The sequence below is a fragment of the Nansenia antarctica genome, assembly GCF_963989245.1.
Source record: "Nansenia antarctica genome assembly, chromosome: 9".
Classification (NCBI taxonomy): Eukaryota; Metazoa; Chordata; class Actinopteri; order Argentiniformes; family Microstomatidae; genus Nansenia; species Nansenia antarctica.
Window position 1 is genome coordinate 33874097 of NC_137679.1, and position 23804 is coordinate 33897900.

Below are 23804 nucleotides of genomic sequence, written 5' to 3' on the forward strand. Positions count from 1 at the left end.
GTACTTACTAGGGAACACCTTCACTTTATTAATTTCCGTAATAAACCATATTCAAGTAATATTTAGTAAAGACATTAAAATCACACAAAACAATGCCAGAAAGACTGCAAACCGCATAGTTTCCATAATTCTTACATAATTCAGCATTCAAAATGATTGCTTAAAATACAGAATAGATAGACATGCACAGTTTGTGCCACTGCAAATACAACTGAAGGTGGGGTTGTTTTCCCAAGCCAAGCGTATACCCGTAGTGGTAATGCTACAATAATCCTGCATCTGAATAGAAATCTTGACTTACTGTAAAATAGTTACATTATACACTTGTGATAACAAAGTTGTGCATGGCGTGCAAAATGGACGCAACTCCAAACGCAGCAGTATTGACATTTGATATTTAAAATAGAGCGCTATACATTTCCTGTTTGTGAATCCCTCAACATATGGCCTTGTGACCAGGTTGAAAGTCTTTAAAATAAATATGATACAGACAGATGCATATTCAGTAGGTAATATATACCCAGATATGAATGCTATTGTATGTAGGTAAATTACATTTACGTTGTCGTGGACATTTAACCATCCAGCATTTGCTAAAAACACATCAAAAGATTAGAAACAAAAGTGCTGTCACAGTTAAGTAAGGCAAGTCACAGTTAAGTAAGGCAAGTCACAGTTAAGTAAGGCAAGTCACCGTAGCAGAAGTAACTACGTGTGTTAGTTGTGAATTAGAATACAGAGGCAGGAGAGTAAGAGGAGCACGAACCGGAGCGGCTCACTGGAGGTCATCGGTCCACTGTGTCCTTTAGACCTGGGTGTCAGGCCCGGGGGCCTCAGCACCAGCCTGCAGGAGTTCTGGACCTCTGACAGAGGGATCTGAGCTTCACTGGGGAGAGCTCCACTCGACTCGTTGCGCACCTGGAAAGACAAGTTTTTAGTGACTTTCAGTGAATCATGCTATTTATCTTTCTCTCTCTCTCTCTCTCTCTCTCTCTCTCACTCTCTTTCTTTCCCTCTCCCTCTCTCTCTCTCTCTCCTTCTCTCCCTCCCTCTCTCTCTCTCCCTCTCTCCCTCCCTCTCTCTCTCTTCCTCTCCCCCTCCCTCTCCCTCTCTCTGACCCATATACAGTACCAGTCAAAAGTTTGGACTCACTTTCCCACTTTTCAATTTTCAATGGGGAAGTGTGCCCAAACCTTTGACTGGTACTGTATATATAATATACTGTGAGAGTGACTGTTTTGAAATCTGTCCCTCACTTTTGGTGGCCTAAAATAGGGGGTTAAAACGTGTTGTAATTTCTTAATGGTGAAACCAATGTACACAACATACCAAATAAAATAATCTCTTTTTGGACCTCAGTTATAATAGTTTTTGGGATGGGGTCTCTTTTTTGACTGTGGACTAGCTACACATTTTTGGACTTCATTACGTATAAGAGAGCTAGTCTTGTGTCCTTCAGAACTCACTCTTTCCACCTCCTCAAACACCCGCAGGAAGTTCAATCGGAGGACCCCAGCCAACTCTTCCTCTGTCCAGTTTCTCTGTATAAGTTCCTGTATCAGGGCAGGATACTTGGACACATCCTCTAATCCAATAGGAAACCTGCAGACATGAACAAACACCCAATTTTAACAGAGCCCCATAGGTATCTGCCATCGGATGCAGCATGGGAAGTCAGGGTCTTACCTAAAGGCTCCATCAAAGTCCCCTCCAATCCCTATTGACCCAGCGCCAATCACCTTCTTAATGTGGTCAAAATGGTCTGCAAAACAAAAGTGGGTATCAGAAAAATGATTCCACTGGAGCAGAAATATATGCAGTACATATTGAATTTGATTTCTCATGATAGTAAGTAAGTAACGTTTATTTATATAGCACAATTTTACAACGACAAACAGCCGACCAAAGTGCTTAACAGATAAAAAGATAAAACACTGGTAAAAGAGAAAAAACTAAATAAAATACAGATAAAAAACAGATAAAATACAAAGGTGCAATACAAATAAAAGTGCAAAAAGTGCCATGTCGGGAGGCAGGCTCACCTCAGGTCAAAGGACAGGGAGAAAATATGTGTTTTAGCTAGTTTTTTTAAAAGCCTCGATGCTCTGGGCGGATCTGATGTGGAGGATGAGACTATTCTAGAGCCTAGGGGCTGTTTTGGAGAAGGCTCTATCCCCTCTTGTTTTGAGTTTGGTCCTAGGGACCTCCAGAAGCAGTTGGTCAGCTGACCTAAGGGCTCTGGATGGAGTGTGGTGGCGCAATAGGTCAGCCAAGTATGGGGGTGCCTGCCCTTTAAGTGCTTTAAAAACAATCCAAAGTAATTTAAAATCAATACGGAAGCGGACGGGGAGCCAGTGGAGTGAAGCCAGGATTGGGGTAATACGGTCACGCTTCTTGGTACCGGTGAGTAGTCGAGCTGCAGCATTTTGAACTAGCTGCAGCCGACGGAGCAGGGACTGGTCGATGCCAAGATACAATGAGTTGCAGTAATCCAGCCGGGTTGTAATGAAGGCATGGATCACCTTCTCTAGGTCCTTCTGTGGAAGATAGGCCCTTGTTTTAGCGAGGAGTCTGAGGTGAAAAAAACTATTTTTGACCACAGAGCAGACCTGCTTGGTAAATTTGAAGTCACTGTCAAAAATCACTCCAAGATTTCTGACTGAGGAGCATATGAATGAATGAATGAATGAATGAATGGTCTTTATTGTCATTGCTATAGTACAGGTACCAAACAACGAAATTTGGGAGGGGTGGCTATGTTTGAGCCAAGAGGACCTAGGGCATCGACAGAAGGGCCTAGAGAAGTGTTGGCAAATAGAATTATCTCAGTCTTGCTCTCGTTTAGATAGAGGAAGTTTGCACTCAACCATGCTTTGATGTCAGTCAGGCAATTGAGCAATGGCTGAAGTGCAATCTTTCCTCTACAGATGATCTTGAATGATATGGATGCTTATTTCCACCAAATGTATTTCATAATGAAACTCTTCACTGATCAAAGCCAAGGTTTCAGGTTTCAAGTTTATTGTTACATCCCATTATACAAGTATAAGAGAGTAACATTCTTAGGCTTTAGTTCCTCGACATTGCAGCAACAAGATCATTAAAGTGGCAATAGTTATAAGAGACAAGTGAGACAAATAAGACAAGTGACAATAGTTATCTATTCTGTATAAGTGAGGCAAGAGACCCAAGACAAGAGACAAGTTGACTGCTTCTCACCAGCCACAATGGAGATATTTGCTTGGCCACTGCAGGCCACAAACCCACTGTGGAGGTTCACCATGATCACCCCTCTGTTCTTTTTCTGATACAAAACACCCAGATAATAGTGGACATTTGTTAGTCTTACAACATATTTGATTGGCTTTTTACTATTTACTGAGAAGGAGAAAGTGCATTCAATGAAATAGTCAAAATGTCTGCAATAGAAATAAATCTACCTGTTAGTCTAAATATTCGCTCTAGGACCAGTGTGGCAGTGTGATGGAGGATGGGTAGGGGTAATTTAATTTAATTTTAATTTTGCCATTTAGCAGACGCTTTTAATCCAAAGCGATTTACAATTACGAATTACAGGGACATTCCCCCTGGAGTAAATGAGGGCTAAGTGCCTTACTCAAGGGAACACTAGTAGCAGTGTGGTTTCAGGCGGGATTTGATCTCACAACCTTCCGATCACAAGTCCAACTCACTATCCACTAGACCACCACTAGACCTAACAGTGGGGATTGCTTTTAATGTGTGACTTAGTATGTTGGCCCTGTTCTCTGCTGTCCCTATACTCCATTTACCTATTTTTTTTCTTGTGCATTTGTTATGTTTTTTTACTTGTTTTCTGCTTGCCATGTTAAATGCTCTGGGTTTGTGATAAGTTTGTGATTGGGGCTCACCAGCGCATGCAGCAGTTCATCGGGAACGTTGCGGCTGTGGTTACAAATGGCGTGGGCGGATGAGTGGCTGAAGATAACGGGGGCCTTGGAGAGCTGTAGCGCAGCTTTGGCTGTGGCCCAGGAGCTGTGTGAGAGGTCCACCAGCATCCCCAGCCTGTTCATCTCCTCCACCACTGCCTGGCAACAACACAGGCACACAGACAGACTGAAAAGACTACGGTCTCAACACTATCGATCGCAATACACTATACAATATAACCGTTGGTATTACAGAGAGCATTGATGGAGAGAACCCCCCACCCCCTCTCTCTCTCTCCCTGCCCCCCCCTCCCTGCCCCCCCCCCCTCCTCTTGCTCCCCGAAGTGTGTTGAGGAAGCCAAGGAAACAGGAAATGTGCTACCATTTGGGTTTCCCTCAATACCAACCATGCCATTTGTGGTCATATCATTGTAAGGAATTATGTGGGCCTACTATGTTAGGGTAAAATATTTTAAGTGTAAGTGTCAACAAAGTGTGTCATTAAGGACACACAGAATAGCATAGTTACTGTATACAGTAATATATTTTCTTCTTTTTTTTATCAGAATCAGCACCGAAACACCCAATGTTTCAAGTATGTATTTTTCAAGGGTGTGCTAACATACTGAAAGTGTACTTAAATAGTACAGTAGATACTTAAATCTTTCAGGGTGCTGTTTCCATGACGTCAGTGCTGTGCCATTACCAAAAGGCCTGCAGCAGTCCTTGAGAATGTTCCAACCATCGCCTTACCTTACCAAAATAGGTTAGGCTGTCATTCTCTCTTTGATAGGAATTATAAAGTGTTGAGGAGGTCTCAGCCCTACAGTAAGAAAAAAAAAACAATGTTACAGCCTCGTCGCAAGAAGCCACTGTAGGCACAAGAATTGTGTGTATGTATGTATGTGTAAATGTAAAAATATGTCCTCTTGTATATATTTACCCTACTGCCTCACTGCCAGTATAGGTTATTGCTACTGACTGTGTGTTAATATTGTTAATAACTTATTGTTATCGACTGTTGTTGTTGTTGTTGTTGTTGTTGTTAATGATTGCATATTGCTGACATTTATTTACTTCTGTGACATCACTGCACTGTTGAGAGGAACCTTGCAAAGTAAGCATTTCATGGTACAGTGACTTGACATTTGTGAGTACTGGCACCTCACCAAGGAGTGTTGCAGTTGTGTGTTAGGGCCATGGAGCGAACCCCCAGCTGGTAGAACATGCGCAGGGTGGGCAGGCTGCTGTCTATGGAGTGGCCTCCCTCAACGCTGAGCAGACATGCAATCTTCTTCCTTAAGTCCTTAAGACCTGCACACACACATACACGCACACACGCACGGCGCGCACACACATACATACAGACACACACACACACACACACACACACACACACAGACATACGCACGCACGCACCCACACCCACCCAAACACACCCAAACACACACACACACACACACCCACACGCACACACACGCACACACACATACACACAATCTGGAATAATCATTAACATCCAGGAGACATGACATCACATCCTCCTGAGACCATTATTTGATAGCATTGTTGGTTAATCCAGAAACATAAAGCTCCACAGATGGGATTGTGTGTTGACCCCTGTGGCTAGGGCATAGTAGCTGTACCTTGGGCAGACGTCACCAGCTCCAAGTCCTCATGCTTGGTGCACATGCGGTGGATCACATCTATCTGCTCCAGGGTGAGCCTCACTGCATCCTTGTTCTGGGCCCCACACAAGACGTAGGCAGCAAACACCTAACAGGAGCATGAGGCAGGGGGTCTCGCAGGGACAATCAAGAGGTCACAGAGCAACATGTGAGGTCGAAGGAGAATAGGGCCTCAGTACAACCTGTATGTCTGTGAGAACCATAGTACAGTATATTACCTGAGCCCCAACATGACCTGCCTTGAGCCGATTTATATCTGTGGCCACTTTGCTGATGTTGCGCAGGTCAATTTGGCTCAGTCTATTGCCATGGAGGATCCTCAGCTGAAGAGCAAGGTCATTATGTCTGTATGAGAACGAAGATTAATTGAAATTGAATGTATTCAATTACATCCTACATCCAACACGTTACAAGCTAAATCAAACTTTTACAGAGTTACTGCACTGAAATGATCTAACCGGATGAATGTCAACTTTAGGGGCCATGGCGAGATCCGTCTGCACTTACCCATCAATGAGAGGATATTTTGACATCAAGTCACTTGCATTTTCTCTCGGAGAATATGCAGATTTCACACCACAGATCAAACACAGCATCATCAGGATGTTGGCCGAGCGCATCCAGAAACTGCGCACACCATCAATAGACTGCGGGATCCACGACAGCATATTCTACAGAGAAAAATCAATGTTCGCTTTTTACCTGTTCTTTGGGGCTGATGAACTTTTAAAATAGAGATATAGGTGAAACAATCGAATATTTACTACGTTTTATGAAAGCAAGATTTAACATTGTTTGGGACTACTGTGAATACGAAGGCAGTATGCATGCCATGCATTTCATCTGAACATGAACACCGATATGGAAAACAAAATAACTTTCGTTATAGGCTTTAGCTAAAATAGTTAACATTGTTCTTTTAACGATACCATCCAACGATACCATCCAAAGTGTAAAAAAAAAACATATTGCACATTACAGTGTTAAACGAGACACACTTACGGGATACGTTCCTCAGCTGTCCGGCCGGTTTATAAAGAAGGCTTAGTTTAAACGATCATACTTGCTACCTCCACCCAGAGTGACACCACAATGTTTGACTGACTATTTAAATAGGTTTGATCCACTGTAAGATTTGACAGCTGAAGCGTTAATTTGCTCAATGGGATGAGCCAATTGCTGCCATCTCCTGTCCAATATCGGTAATACCGCTGAAAGCCTGAAACGAGTCTCCTTAATCAAACCTAGTTCGGAGATTAGCCTGGAACCACAGCGAAATGTATTCTGGTTGTCTAGATCCAGGTTGCTAAGACTAGCTGTGAGGCAAGAGATGACAATATTTCGTTAGAAAACTGTATAGAAGCTCTGTTTATTTAGTCATTTCATGTTGACAGTTACTTTTTACAAACAGCTGTATTTACAGAGTTAACCCATAAATTGACCCATTTTGATTTAGGCACACAAATACAATAAAGCTCAGTTCAAAAAGTAATTCATTTTTGATTAGATTAAATAAACCAACACAAAAAGAGATGCACATCTCAAGCTGTTCTGTAGAAGTTCATGGTATACCCTTCTGGTATACCCTTCTCCAATCGAAAGAAAAGCAGTCACTTGTGATTCATGCCTAACTCAAATCAAAAAAGTGCCATTTAAGTTAAAACCAAAGAAATCAAACAGTTGGCACTGTCTGCAAGTGTGAACAATGAAGAGCCTACCACAAATGCAGTGTGAGTTTGTGCAACCAACTACAGGTTCTGGATCAGTTTATCGTGTTAGTATGCAAACCTCAACCCTCTTGTTTTCAGCCCTGTGGGGCCTTTCACTATGCTTTTCATGTATCCCTAGATGGATGAAGCGATATGTTACACATGAACAGCCTAAAGATTGCCCAGTCATCAGGGGCGATGCTCTGCTGCTCTGTGTACTGTTGAAGGTGTATTGTACAAATAACCTGGAATATGTAGCTAAACTATCCAGTCATCCAATTGAGAAAGAACCATTTAACACATAAAACCCAAGTGTGCGCAAGGGCTAGCACACTCCTCCTCTGCAGCATATTGTGGATAGGTACATTCATATTTCAATACTAAAGTGACATTCTTCTTACTCAAAGGCAAGAAATTAAACGTGACGTGTTATCGTCTAGCCAACTCTTATTTCACAGTAGAAACTATCCCATAAAATGACACATACATCAGTTGAGTTTACCCACTCATTATATAAACCTCTCCCCATTAATAAAAATCAGAACATTTTCATAAAACGATAGAGAGGAGCTTCTCCAAATTGAAGCTAATGAAAACCTACCTAAGGTCGACAATGGCTCAGGAGCGTCTCAATGGACTTGCATTAATGAGCATCAATCGTGAGGTTAATGTTTGAATATGTTTATTTGTACCTTGTTTTCTGATTTCTGTAAAAAAAATATATAAAAGACAAATTGTCTTGAAACCATTGTTGTCCATATTTTGTTCTGTATGTAAAATTTAAATTTGAAAGCTTTTTTTTCATGTACATAGCAACTTTAATATATATCACCTTTGGTGTATGTACCTATATATTGTACCTTCACCAGATTTTTAAAAAGGTATATTTTTGTGGATTATTGCCAAGTTTACAAGGCATCGTCCTTTTTTTTGGTCATGTATTCACTGGGTAATATTTACTATTTTGTTAAGTATGCTGTACTCAAAATGGAAGCATTGGTAACCAGTTTTACAGAGTCAGTGGATGGTAAAAGTATGTTCTTAAAACGTGTAATGATAGTGCTATTTGGTCACGTGTCAATGTTTTCTTTTTGTAATGGAGAATTGATCCACTTGTGATTAAATGGTTTCAACTGAACTGTGATAGTTTACCTGACAACCATAGTGGTGAGATTTTGGCTTGGGTGCTTATTCTGGCAACTCAGTCAATTAATTCTCCACATACTGTGATAGGATGCGTTTTACATTGTGCTTAGGTAAACCCTAAATACTTTTATCATTAGTGATTATCAGCAAGTTGTAACATCTGACTATTGAGAAGTGAGCCAACCTCTCTCGCTGTATCAGCACAAACTGCAAACAGGCTTTTCTGTAATTGGACCTGGGCCAGATTTAGAGAGCACGGGTAGTAAGACCAGTATAGGTTACCAGTGGTCAGCAAGACAGAACAGCATGGACACAGGATGGAGACTTATTTGGGAACTGTTGTCAGTATATTTGGGAACGAACGGTCAGCTGACTGAGAGTCAGGTAACTGTTGACCGGAACGAACAAACCGTTATGGTATTGGAAAGAGGCGAAAGCCACATCTAACTTTAGTGGCAAGGTACAGCTGTTTCCGGAGTCAGCGGAAATCTAGGATATAAGCCCGCTGCAAAGTGTCATTCGGTGTGGGTCTCTCCTCCTTGCTTGCCGTGTGTTGAGAGGCTGCCCAGCGCTGTATGGAATAAACTTTATCTTAATTGTCTACTTGAGCAATCTATTAATTATTCACTTAACGGGGAAGGAACAAATCTAGGTCGCCGCCCTCTTCTGAACATTCACCTACTATCAATTGGCGTCTACGAACAGGATCAGCTTCAAAAGGTAGGAAATATCTAAACATATTGACTGCCTTCCCAGCTGAACAAAAAACCTGTAATTTTTTTCCTTGAATGAAGGAAAGGGGGATGAATTTGATGATGGGGGGGCCAATGACTAAATTTGACTAAATATTAAAGGTTGAGTATTGATGTGTACATGAAGGTCATTGATCCACATATAGGATAATGCGTTATAAAAGGACAGAGCTGCTAGGTGTCACTCTGGAGGTGATATACTGATACTGGATATTGATTAATTCATAGAAGAATTGATTAAACGGAATTGGGCATTCCGTGGGGTTTTATTTATGGTTATCTGTAAGGTACAGACATATTGAGGTATTTGACAGGAAATAAGGTGAACTGCAGAGCACGCTTGAGTCAATTGAAACTATGAAGTAGAATGTTGATTAAGATGGTTAAATGAATAAGGTATTGACACGCAAGTGGTTATGGTATGTAATTTGAAGTATGATTTAAAGAAAGTGTTTATAAGTGGTCAAGTAATGTGGGTATATTCTGTAGAGAAACAGGATAATGAAAGATAAAGATCAGCGGTAAAAAGACAGTTGTAGGACGATAAGAAGTTGAACGGATACGGCATTTGTGTTAATGTTAAAGCGCAACAGATTTGAGTGACAAGATTGATTTATTGAGACAGGAGAGAACAGATGAGACGTGGATTTAAATGACCTTGATGAAACGCAATACAACGGACTGAATTAAAGCATATAAGTAGTACTAAACACGAATTGGGTAACTATAAAGCTCTAACGAGACAATTTAGATAAAATAATTCCTTTTTACTAACGTTGTGTGCATTGTAATTAATCAAACATGGGTAATCAAACGTCTAGGACGGCAAATTGTGAGAAACGGATTATTAAGTATAAGTCGGTTAGGGACCTGCCAAGAGGGGAAAGACAAGCCATTAAGAAACTATTGGAAATTGATCCACACATAATTGATATTCCGATAAAATACACTGATACAGTGACACCAAAGGGATGGATTTTACTTAAATTAGGACCATTCTATGCAGAACAATTTCTAACAAAGATTGCGGAATGGAGTGACGATAATTTCCCAAGTATCGGGAGTTTTGAAAAGAATAAACTGAAGATTATTGATGAATATTTGATATCGAACAAAAGCATTTGCGACCCATTATGGGATATTGATTACATGAAAGAAGTCTATCAAGCATGGGTAATAATGTCTAAACAATGGCCTGGTAATATTGTCAGAAAGCAGGAACACAATAGGTCTAACCCTATACCCAGGATACAGGAGGTACAGAGCGTGTCCCCTCCTATAAGGGCGTCTCCTCCTGTGCAGGCTGAGCAGGCTGTGACACGCAGCGTGATCCAGGTGCAAGCGCCACTGCTAACTATAGAGGAGAAAGTCCTGTATAAACCATTAACCATATCTGACGTATCTGCAATCATAGTCGACGCACCCAGACCCTTGATTAACCCAAAAGGATTCATAAATTGGTATAAAACAATGTTGCTACATGGTCATTTGAATGGCACGGATTTAAGATACATTCTGATCACGTTAATGCCAGATGTTGAAATTGATACTTTGATAAATGCTTGTGAAACTTTGAATGAAAATAATGATGGGCCATGTAGAGGTAAAACAATTACAGAACGATTCCCATGGTTTAATAAAGAACACAAGTTGACTCACATTGAACAATTAACCCAATTTCTAAACGAACATGCCAGCCAAAACCGTGATATCTCACAAATTCTGAACTGTAAACGTAAGCCTAATGAAACAATGTCTGACTTTGTAATCAGATTCCAAAATACCTGGAGAGAAAAGGCGAATTTGGAATTAGAGGACAAACCTAACGCGTTCTTTACAAACATGATTCTAGATGGTATTGGAGACGATGCAAAGAACTTCAAATTATCAACACCAGACATTTTCTCAATGACACCAGCATTGATTGAAAAACGAATAAGGGAATTAGAAGCTTTGGGATTGTTTAATAAGCGACACCAATCACAAGCCTTGGAGCTTGCGCAATACACGGACCTAGAGGGATGGAATGAATACTAAGCATTATGGGTAATGAAGTCTTACGTGAAGCATGGCGAGTGATAGAGTTATAGAGAAATCATTGAGTTAAGTAATAAGAATCCTTGTATTGATTAACATATTGTAAACAAATGATAAAGAGTGAAATGAATAACTATTGTATTTTCAGGACAAGCTAAATAGCTTAGCACGAACAGCAAAAAGTGGTAAGAGACGCGAGTGGTAAGAGACTGCACAAAGCTGCACCAGAGACGACACTCTGAACCTACACTATTAATAGAACTGCCCTTGCAAACAAGACGCAGCCTCTGTGAAACAGACACACAGACGCATTCTTGCAGATAACACATAGAAGTGTTCCTCATATACACGTAAATGTAGTTGTCTCTTATTGTAATTGTCATACAATTCTGCATTGACTCAGTAAACGTAACATTTGAATTTACTTAGTGAACAGAGATAAGACCATGCATTGATGACTGTTGATGTTCACACAAGCAAAGAGGAATATGTGACATTTTGATTGATGAATAATCCCGAACGGACAACACAACTCTTGCCAATTCTATCTCCTGACAGAACCAAGAAAATGCAGAGAAACTGAGCGACGGACTAAAAACGGGGGCGTTGCTGAGGGCCAATCTAACAGAAGTGGGGGCTGAAATGACAGTGAACGATTGACGGATGAGAGAAAGGGGAAACCACAAATAATAATTCTCTGTGTAACTGTAAATGAAAATGTTGTTTTTCTGTTTGGAAGCGGAAACATGATAATGACATGACAGACTACAGACTTTGATAAAGCAATTACACATACGAATAATGACAGTACTTCACACAACCAACAGTGTTAATCGGCCAACAGCTGAATGCACGAGCATTACACATTAAAGCAACATTTATGATAGAAAACCATTCACACTGACTCAAGAATGTCTCTGATAAATCTACTAAAACCAACGGGTGATTGACTGAGAAATATTTGATTATAAGAGAGGGATAGAACATTTAAATGTTCACAGCAAATTTAAACCTTAATGCAAAATAAGCTTATAGTGTACATAGACCAACGGGGAAGTATTCAAGCCATCAGTAACGATTGTGATCAGAATTTTTAACATACGGGTAGAATAGAACCTATCTACCTCATTAAAAGTATGCTTATGGGAATTGACTCAGATTGCACATTGACAGTGAATAAACTAAGTATTGAAGACTGATTTGGATATTAAAGGGACGGTTCACGGTTTTTCACAACACACGTCCTAGTTTGATACCCATGGCATGAACCTCAAATGACAAATCTTTTGTTTCCTCTAGGAGCATTGATGAAGGACGAGTTAACCACAAAGTGACCTTTTACTCATGCCAAGTCAATTGTGGAGTGAGATGTTTGTTCACTTTGTCAGGCCACATGACTGGGGACTTGCATTTGTCCATAGGAAGGGTCATTTAATGGCGATTCCGGGGGAGGAATGCAAGATCTCAACCATGGGGAAAGAAAGAGAAATAATTAAAGTTACTGTCCATTAGAGGAGAAAAAAAAAGAGTGGGCTGATAGGATGCGTTTTACATTGTGCTTAGGTAAACCCTAAATACTTTTATCATTAGTGATTATCAGCAAGTTGTAACATCTGACTATTGAGAAGTGAGCCAACCTCTCTCGCTGTATCAGCACAAACTGCAAACAGGCTTTTCTGTAATTGGACCTGGGCCAGATTTAGAGAGCACGGGTAGTAAGACCAGTATAGGTTACCAGTGGTCAGCAAGACAGAACAGCATGGACACAGGATGGAGACTTATTTGGGAACTGTTGTCAGTATATTTGGGAACGAACGGTCAGCTGACTGAGAGTCAGGTAACTGTTGACCGGAACGAACAAACCGTTATGGTATTGGAAAGAGGCGAAAGCCACATCTAACTTTAGTGGCAAGGTACAGCTGTTTCCGGAGTCAGCGGAAATCTAGGATATAAGCCCGCTGCAAAGTGTCATTCGGTGTGGGTCTCTCCTCCTTGCTTGCCGTGTGTTGAGAGGCTGCCCAGCGCTGTATGGAATAAACTTTATCTTAATTGTCTACTTGAGCAATCTATTAATTATTCACTTAACGGGGAAGGAACAAATCTAGGTCGCCGCCCTCTTCTGAACATTCACCTACTATCATACTGTGTAGGGTTTCATCTTAAAACAGTTATATCTTAAAGTCAGATAGATGGAAATAAAGCAGCTATATGTACCCTGAATATACACATGGTTAGTGATTTTTTTTCTGTTTGATACATTGTTTATAAAATGTAAATGTTGTACATACATTATTACTTAAGTATGAAATAACAACAGATCATGAGAGTGAAATATATATTATACCCACAAATTGTATTTTGTTTTATTTTTCATCTGCTCCCGCTTAATATATAATAGTAAAAATAATTATGGAGGGCATTTTCAATGTAGGAGATCACTAGGAATACAATCCCAATGTTTTTATTAAGAGGGTGCAATTACTGAGGGCAAGTACATGTATTTTATGAGGACTCTTAAAGATACAGTTAGCAAGAAGCAGTTGGGGTGCTCATGACTTCAATCAAGAGTTCTGTAAACTAGACAGCCATGGTGAGTAGCTTACTGTAGCCTATTCTACATTTTTCATTCATATACCGGTAGTCTACACTTTCTTGTTCAGTTCTGATATGCAACTAGTATGTATACTGCACACTCATTGATATATATACATTCGTCTATAGGACATTAGGCTATAGGACATTCGTCTATAGGACATTAGGCTATAGGACATTCGTCTATAGGACATTAGGCTATAGGACATTAGGCTATAGGACATTAGGCTATAGGACATTCGTCTATAGGACATTAGACTATAGGACATTAGACTATAGGACATTAGACTATAGGACATTAGACTATAGGACATTAGACTATAGGACATTAGGTTATAGGACATTAGACTATAGGACATTAGGCTATAGGACATTCGTCTATAGGACATTAGGCTATAGGACATTAGGCTATAGGACATTAGGTTATAGGACATTAGACTATAGGACATTAGACTATAGGACATTAGACTATAGGACATTAGACTATAGGACATTAGGTTATAGGACATTAGACTATAGGACATTAGACTATAGGACATTAGGCTATAGGACATTAGACTATAGGACATTAGACTATAGGACATTAGACTATAGGACATTAGACTATAGGACATTAGGCTATAGGACATTAGACTATAGGACATTAGGTTATAGGACATTAGGTTATAGGACATTAGACTATAGGACATTAGACTATAGGACATTAGGCTATAGGACATTAGACTATAGGACATTAGGCTATAGGACATTAGACTATAGGACATTAGGTTATAGGACATTAGACTATAGGACATTAGGTTATAGGACATTAGACTATAGGACATTAGACTATAGGACATTAGACTATAGGACATTAGGTTATAGGACATTAGACTATAGGACATTAGACTATAGGACATTAGACTATAGGACATTAGACTATAGGACATTAGACTATAGGACATTAGGCTATAGGACATTAGGCTATAGGACATTAGACTATAGGACATTAGACTATAGGACATTAGACTATAGGACATTAGACTATAGGACATTAGGCTATAGGACATTAGGTTATAGGACATTAGGTTATAGGACATTAGACTATAGGACATTAGGTTATAGGACATTAGACTATAGGACATTAGGTTATAGGACATTAGACTATAGGACATTAGGTTATAGGACATTAGGCTATAGGACATTAGACTATAGGACATTAGACTATAGGACATTAGGTTATAGGACATTAGACTATAGGACATTAGGTTATAGGACATTAGACTATAGGACATTAGGTTATAGGACATTAGGCTATAGGACATTATACTATAGGACATTAGGTTATAGGACATTAGGCTATAGGACATTAGACTATAGGACATTAGACTATAGGACATTAGACTATAGGACATTAGGTTATAGGACATTAGGTTATAGGACATTAGGCTATAGGACATTAGACTATAGGACATTAGACTATAGGACATTAGACTATAGGACATTAGACTATAGGACATTAGACTATAGGACATTAGGCTATAGGACATTAGACTATAGGACATTAGACTATAGGACATTAGGTTATAGGACATTAGGTTATAGGACATTAGACTATAGGACATTAGACTATAGGACATTAGACTATAGGACATTAGACTATAGGACATTAGACTATAGGACATTAGGTTATAGGACATTAGACTATAGGACATTAGGTTATAGGACATTAGACTATAGGACATTAGGTTATAGGACATTAGACTATAGGACATTAGGTTATAGGACATTAGACTATAGGACATTAGACTATAGGACATTAGACTATAGGACATTAGGTTATAGGACATTAGACTATAGGACATTAGACTATAGGACATTAGACTATAGGACATTAGGTTATAGGACATTAGACTATAGGACATTAGGTTATAGGACATTAGACTATAGGACATTAGGTTATAGGACATTAGACTATAGGACATTAGACTATAGGACATTAGACTATAGGACATTAGACTATAGGACATTAGGTTATAGGACATTAGACTATAGGACATTAGGTTATAGGACATTAGACTATAGGACATTAGACTATAGGACATTAGACTATAGGACATTAGGTTATAGGACATTAGACTATAGGACATTAGACTATAGGACATTAGACTATAGGACATTAGGTTATAGGACATTAGACTATAGGACATTAGACTATAGGACATTAGACTATAGGACATTAGGTTATAGGACATTAGGTTATAGGACATTAGACTATAGGACATTAGACTATAGGACATTAGACTATAGGACATTAGACTATAGGACATTAGACTATAGGACATTAGACTATAGGACATTAGACTATAGGACATTAGGTTATAGGACATTAGGTTATAGGACATTAGACTATAGGACATTAGACTATAGGACATTAGACTATAGGACATTAGACTATAGGACATTAGACTATAGGACATTAGACTATAGGACATTAGGCTATAGGACATTAGACTATAGGACATTAGACTATAGGACATTAGACTATAGGACATTAGACTATAGGACATTAGACTATATGACATTAGGTTATAGGACATTAGGTTATAGGACATTAGACTATAGGACATTAGACTATAGGACATTAGACTATAGGACATTAGACTATAGGACATTAGGTTATAGGACATTAGACTATAGGACATTAGACTATAGGACATTAGACTATAGGACATTAGACTATAGGACATTAGACTATAGGACATTAGGTTATAGGACATTAGGTTATAGGACATTAGACTATAGGACATTAGACTATAGGACATTAGACTATAGGACATTAGGCTATAGGACATTAGACTATAGGACATTAGGTTATAGGAAATTAGACTATAGGACATTAGGTTATAGGACATTAGACTATAGGACATTAGACTATAGGACATTAGACTATAGGACATTAGGTTATAGGACATTAGGTTATAGGACATTAGACTATAGGACATTAGACTATAGGACATTAGACTATAGGACATTAGACTATAGGACATTAGACTATAGGACATTAGACTATAGGACATTAGGCTATAGGACATTAGACTATAGGACATTAGACTATAGGACATTAGGCTATAGGACATTAGACTATAGGACATTAGACTATAGGACATTAGGTTATAGGACATTAGGTTATAGGACATTAGACTATAGGACATTAGACTATAGGACATTAGACTATAGGACATTAGACTATAGGACATTAGGTTATAGGACATTAGACTATAGGACATTAGGTTATAGGACATTAGACTATAGGACATTAGACTATAGGACATTAGACTATAGGACATTAGGTTATAGGACATTAGACTATAGGACATTAGACTATAGGACATTAGGTTATAGGACATTAGACTATAGGACATTAGACTATAGGACATTAGACTATAGGACATTAGGTTATAGAACATTAGGCTATAGGACATTAGACTATAGGACATTAGACTATAGGACATTAGGTTATAGGACATTAGGTTATAGGACATTAGACTATAGGACATTAGACTATAGGACATTAGACTATAGGACATTAGACTATAGGACATTAGACTATAGGACATTAGACTATAGGACATTAGGCTATAGGACATTAGACTATAGGACATTAGACTATAGGACATTAGACTATAGGACATTAGACTATAGGACATTAGACTATATGACATTAGGTTATAGGACATTAGGTTATAGGACATTAGACTATAGGACATTAGACTATAGGACATTAGACTATAGGACATTAGGTTATAGGACATTAGGTTATAGGACATTAGGCTATAGGACATTAGACTATAGGACATTAGACTATAGGACATTAGACTATAGGACATTAGACTATAGGACATTAGACTATAGGACATTAGGCTATAGGACATTAGACTATAGGACATTAGACTATAGGACATTAGGTTATAGGACATTAGGTTATAGGACATTAGACTATAGGACATTAGACTATAGGACATTAGACTATAGGACATTAGACTATAGGACATTAGACTATAGGACATTAGGTTATAGGACATTAGACTATAGGACATTAGGTTATAGGACATTAGACTATAGGACATTAGGTTATAGGACATTAGACTATAGGACATTAGGTTATAGGACATTAGACTATAGGACATTAGACTATAGGACATTAGATTATAGGACATTAGGTTATAGGACATTAGACTATAGGACATTAGACTATAGGACATTAGACTATAGGACATTAGGTTATAGGACATTAGACTATAGGACATTAGGTTATAGGACATTAGACTATAGGACATTAGGTTATAGGACATTAGACTATAGGACATTAGACTATAGGACATTAGACTATAGGACATTAGACTATAGGACATTAGGTTATAGGACATTAGACTATAGGACATTAGGTTATAGGACATTAGACTATAGGACATTAGACTATAGGACATTAGATTATAGGACATTAGGTTATAGGACATTAGACTATAGGACATTAGACTATAGGACATTAGACTATAGGACATTAGGTTATAGGACATTAGACTATAGGACATTAGACTATAGGACATTAGACTATAGGACATTAGACTATAGGACATTAGGTTATAGGACATTAGACTATAGGACATTAGACTATAGGACATTAGACTATAGGACATTAGGTTATAGGACATTAGGTTATAGGACATTAGACTATAGGACATTAGACTATAGGACATTAGACTATAGGACATTAGACTATAGGACATTAGACTATAGGACATTAGACTATAGGACATTAGGTTATAGGACATTAGGTTATAGGACATTAGACTATAGGACATTAGACTATAGGACATTAGACTATAGGACATTAGACTATAGGACATTAGACTATAGGACATTAGGCTATAGGACATTAGACTATAGGACATTAGACTATAGGACATTAGACTATAGGACATTAGACTATAGGACATTAGGTTATAGGACATTAGACTATAGGACATTAGACTATAGGACATTAGACTATAGGACATTAGACTATAGGACATTAGACTATAGGACATTAGGCTATAGGACATTAGACTATAGGACATTAGACTATAGGACATTAGGCTATAGGACATTAGACTATAGGACATTAGACTATAGGACATTAGGTTATAGGACATTAGGTTATAGGACATTAGACTATAGGACATTAGACTATAGGACATTAGACTATAGGACATTAGACTATAGGACATTAGGTTATAGGACATTAGACTATAGGACATTAGGTTATAGGACATTAGACTATAGGACATTAGACTATAGGACATTAGACTATAGGACATTAGGTTATAGGACATTAGACTATAGGACATTAGACTATAGGACATTAGGTTATAGGACATTAGGTTATAGGACATTAGACTATAGGACATTAGACTATAGGACATTAGACTATAGGACATTAGGTTATAGAACATTAGGCTATAGGACATTAGACTATAGGACATTAGACTATAGGACATTAGGTTATAGGACATTAGGTTATAGGACATTAGACTATAGGACATTAGACTATAGGACATTAGACTATAGGACATTAGACTATAGGACATTAGACTATAGGACATTAGGTTATAGGACATTAGACTATAGGACATTAGACTATAGGACATTAGACTATAGGACATTAGACTATAGGACATTAGACTATATGACATTAGGCTATAGGACATTAGACTATAGGACATTAGACTATAGGACATTAGACTATAGGACATTAGACTATAGGACATTAGACTATATGACATTAGGTTATAGGACATTAGGTTATAGGACATTAGACTATAGGACATTAGACTATAGGACATTAGACTATAGGACATTAGACTATAGGACATTAGACTATAGGACATTAGGTTATAGGACATTAGACTATAGGACATTAGACTATAGGACATTAGACTATAGGACATTAGACTATAGGACATTAGGTTATAGGACATTAGGTTATAGGACATTAGACTATAGGACATTAGACTATAGGACATTAGACTATAGGACATTAGACTATAGGACATTAGGCTATAGGACATTAGACTATAGGACATTAGGTTATAGGACATTAGACTATAGGACATTAGACTATAGGACATTAGACTATAGGACATTAGGTTATAGGACATTAGGTTATAGGACATTAGACTATAGGACATTAGACTATAGGACATTAGACTATAGGACATTAGACTATAGGACATTAGGCTATAGGACATTAGACTATAGGACATTAGGTTATAGGACATTAGACTATAGGACATTAGGTTATAGGACATTAGACTATAGGACATTAGGTTATAGGATATTAGACTATAGGACATTAGACTATAGGACATTAGACTATAGGACTTTAGGTTATAGGACATTAGACTATAGGACATTAGGCTATAGGACATTAGGCTATAGGACATTAGGCTATAGGACATTAGGCTATAGGACATTAGACTATAGGACATTAGGCTATAGGACATTAGACTATAGGACATTAGACTATAGGACATTAGACTATAGGACATTAGACTATAGGACATTAGGTTATAGGACAGTAGACTATAGGACATTAGACTATAGGACATTAGACTATAGGACATTAGGCTATAGGACATTAGACTATAGGACATTAGGTTATAGGACATTAGACTATAGGACATTAGACTATAGGACATTAGACTATAGGACATTAGACTATAGGACAGTAGACTATAGGACATTAGACTATAGACTATAGGACATTAGGCTATAGGACATTAGACTATAGGGCATTAGGCTATAGGACATTAGACTATAGGACATTAGACTATAGGACATTAGGTTATAGGACATTAGGTTATAGGACATTAGACTATAGGACATTAGACTATAGGACATTAGACTATAGGACATTAGACTATAGGACATTAGACTATAGGACATTAGGTTATAGGACATTAGGTTATAGGACATTAGACTATAGGACATTAGACTATAGGACATTAGACTATAGGACATTAGACTATAGGACATTAGGCTATAGGACATTAGACTATAGGACATTAGGTTATAGGACATTAGACTATAGGACATTAGGTTATAGGACATTAGACTATAGGACATTTGACTATAGGACATTAGACTATAGGACATTAGACTATAGGACATTAGGCTATAGGACATTAGACTATAGGACATTAGGTTATAGGACATTAGACTATAGGACATTAGGTTATAGGACATTAGACTATAGGACATTAGACTATAGGACATTAGACTATAGGACATTAGACTATAGGACATTAGGCTATAGGACATTAGGTTATAGGACATTAGGCTATAGGACATTAGGTTATAGGACATTAGACTATAGGACATTAGACTATAGGACATTAGGCTATAGGACATTAGGCTATAGGACATTAGGCTATAGGACATTAGACTATAGGACATTAGGCTATAGGACATTAGACTATAGGACATTAGACTATAGGACATTAGACTATAGGACATTAGACTATAGGACATTAGGTTATAGGACAGTAGACTATAGGACATTAGACTATAGGACATTAGACTATAGGACATTAGGCTATAGGACATTAGACTATAGGACATTAGGTTATAGGACATTAGACTATAGGACATTAGACTATAGGACATTAGACTATAGGACATTAGGCTATAGGACATTAGACTATAGGACATTAGGCTATAGGACATTAGACTATAGGACATTAGGTTATAGGACATTAGACTATAGGACATTAGACTATAGGACATTAGACTATAGGACAGTAGACTATAGGACATTAGACTATAGACTATAGGACATTAGGCTATAGGACATTAGACTATAGGACATTAGACTATAGGACATTAGGCTATAGGACATTAGACTATAGGACATTAGGTTATAGGACATTAGACTATAGGACATTAGGTTATAGGACATTAGACTATAGGACATTAGACTATAGGACTGTAACAGGTTTCGGCCACAGAGGGAGACAGACAATAGGCTGGGTAGTTTCTACAAGCGGGTTTTTATTATGAGAGCAGCTGTTCTGGAGTTTCCGTCAGGCTGAGCCTTGCTCCAGCGAGGACGTCTCGGCCCGCTTCTAGTCCGACCCTTTCGGTCGCGGCTCTCCGGCAGCGCTCGTCCGTCCCTCGCTCCCTGACACTCCGCTGCTTCTCCGTCTTAGTATCCCCGCTTCTGGTACCCTCGTTCTGGTCACTGGTTTCGTTCGCTACTCCGTTCTCGGGCTACCCCGTCCGACTCCCCTTCTGGGGAACAAAGCCACACGTTAAGAGCGCGCGTTGATGAGGATCTAATTGGCATCAGCCGATGCCAATCGGACCCTGATGAGGATCCGATTGGCACCAGCCGATGCCCATCGGACCCTCATCCCTTCACCAACTGTCCTATAGCTCCCCCTGCCGGTCGGAACGCGTCATGTTCCCCACACACCCCCACCACCAGATCAAGGCCGGGCGCGCCCGGCCGCCAGCCTACTCCCCCCCCCCCCCATCACGGGAGAGGAAGTCGGCCACGACCATCTGCGTCCCCGGCCTGTGCACCACCGCAAAATTGAAGGGCTGTAGCGCGAGGTACCAGCGTGTGATCCTCGCGTTAGAGTCCTTCATACGGTGGAGCCACTGGAGGGGAGCATGGTCGGAGTAGAGGGTGAACGCGCGCCCCAGCAGGTAGTACCGGAGGGCGCCGACCGCCCACCGGATGGCCAGGCACTCCTTCTCCACCGTGCTGTACCTGCCCTCTCGCTCTGATAACTTGCGGCTCAGGTACAGCACCGGACGGTCGGCTCCCTCCACCTGCTGGGTCAGCACCGCTCCCAGCCCCCTATCCGACGCGTCCGTCTGCAGGGAAAAAGGGATGTTAAAATCCGGAGCATGCAGGACAGTTTTACCACAGAGAGCCGCTTTAATACCTTCAAACGCCACCTGGCACGGCTCCGACCACTGGACCGGGTCTGGGGCACCCTTCCGGGTGAGGTCGGTCAGGGGGCTGGCCAGCTCCGCGAACCCCGGCACGAATTGCCGGTAATAGCCCGCCAGTCCCAGGAACCGCCTCACTTCCTTCCGGGTCCTGGGCTGCGGGGCGGCGGCGACCGCAGCGGTCTTATCTACCTGCGGGCGCACCTCCCCACCGCCCAGGATGTACCCCAGAAAGCGGATCTCCCCCCGCCCGATCACGCACTTCGCTGGGTTGGCCGTGAGCCCCGCCCGCCCCAGCGACTGCAGCACGGCCGCTACCCGCTGCATATGCTGCGGCCATGTATCGCTGTAGATCACGATGTCGTCGAGGTAGGCCGCTGCGTATGCAGAGTGCGGCCGAAGGATACGATCCATGAGCCGCTGGAACGTAGCCGGGGCCCCGAACAACCCGAACGGCAGCGCGGTGAACTGGTATAGACCGCGCGGGGTGGAGAACGCCGTTTTCTCGCGGGACCCTGGCGACAGCGGAATCTGCCAGTATCCCTTCGTACAGTCCAGGGTCGTATAGAATTTCGCCGCGCCAAGCCGGTCCAAGAGCTCGTCGACCCTGGGCATTGGATAGGCATCGAATTTAGACACCGCGTTCATCAGGGTCCGATTGGCTGGCTCGTGCCATTGCCGCCTGTTGCTCCTGCAGCTGTGCCAGGTGGGCGAGCACATGTCCCAGGGGCGACTCCATGCCCCCGCCTGTCTGTTCTCTGGTGTTTTCGGGTCCGCCTCTCCTCTGTGCCCCACGTTGGGCGCCACTGTAACAGGTTTCGGCCACAGAGGGAGACAGACAATAGGCTGGGTAGTTTCTACAAGCGGGTTTTTATTATGAGAGCAGCTGTTCTGGAGTTTCCGTCAGGCTGAGCCTTGCTCCAGCGAGGACGTCTCGGCCCGCTTCTAGTCCGACCCTTTCGGTCGCGGCTCTCCGGCAGCGCTCGTCCGTCC

At 40.2% G+C, this 23804-nt stretch overlaps 1 protein-coding gene across 1 annotated transcript; it reads right to left on the reverse strand.

Annotated features, from left to right (window-relative positions):
* Positions 1 to 717: 717 nt before the first annotated feature.
* On the reverse strand, positions 718 to 6264 carry dpep2 (dipeptidase 2; the record flags this gene model as incomplete). The annotated part of the gene is made up of 10 exons (XM_080539714.1): positions 718 to 918; positions 1467 to 1602; positions 1687 to 1762; positions 3220 to 3304; positions 3891 to 4067; positions 4662 to 4731; positions 5078 to 5222; positions 5555 to 5684; positions 5815 to 5941; positions 6104 to 6264. The coding sequence occupies 10 exons, from the start codon at positions 6262 to 6264 to the stop codon at positions 718 to 720; spliced, it is 1308 nt and encodes a 435-aa protein (XP_080395840.1).
* Between the last annotated feature and the right edge of the window lie 17540 nt (positions 6265 to 23804).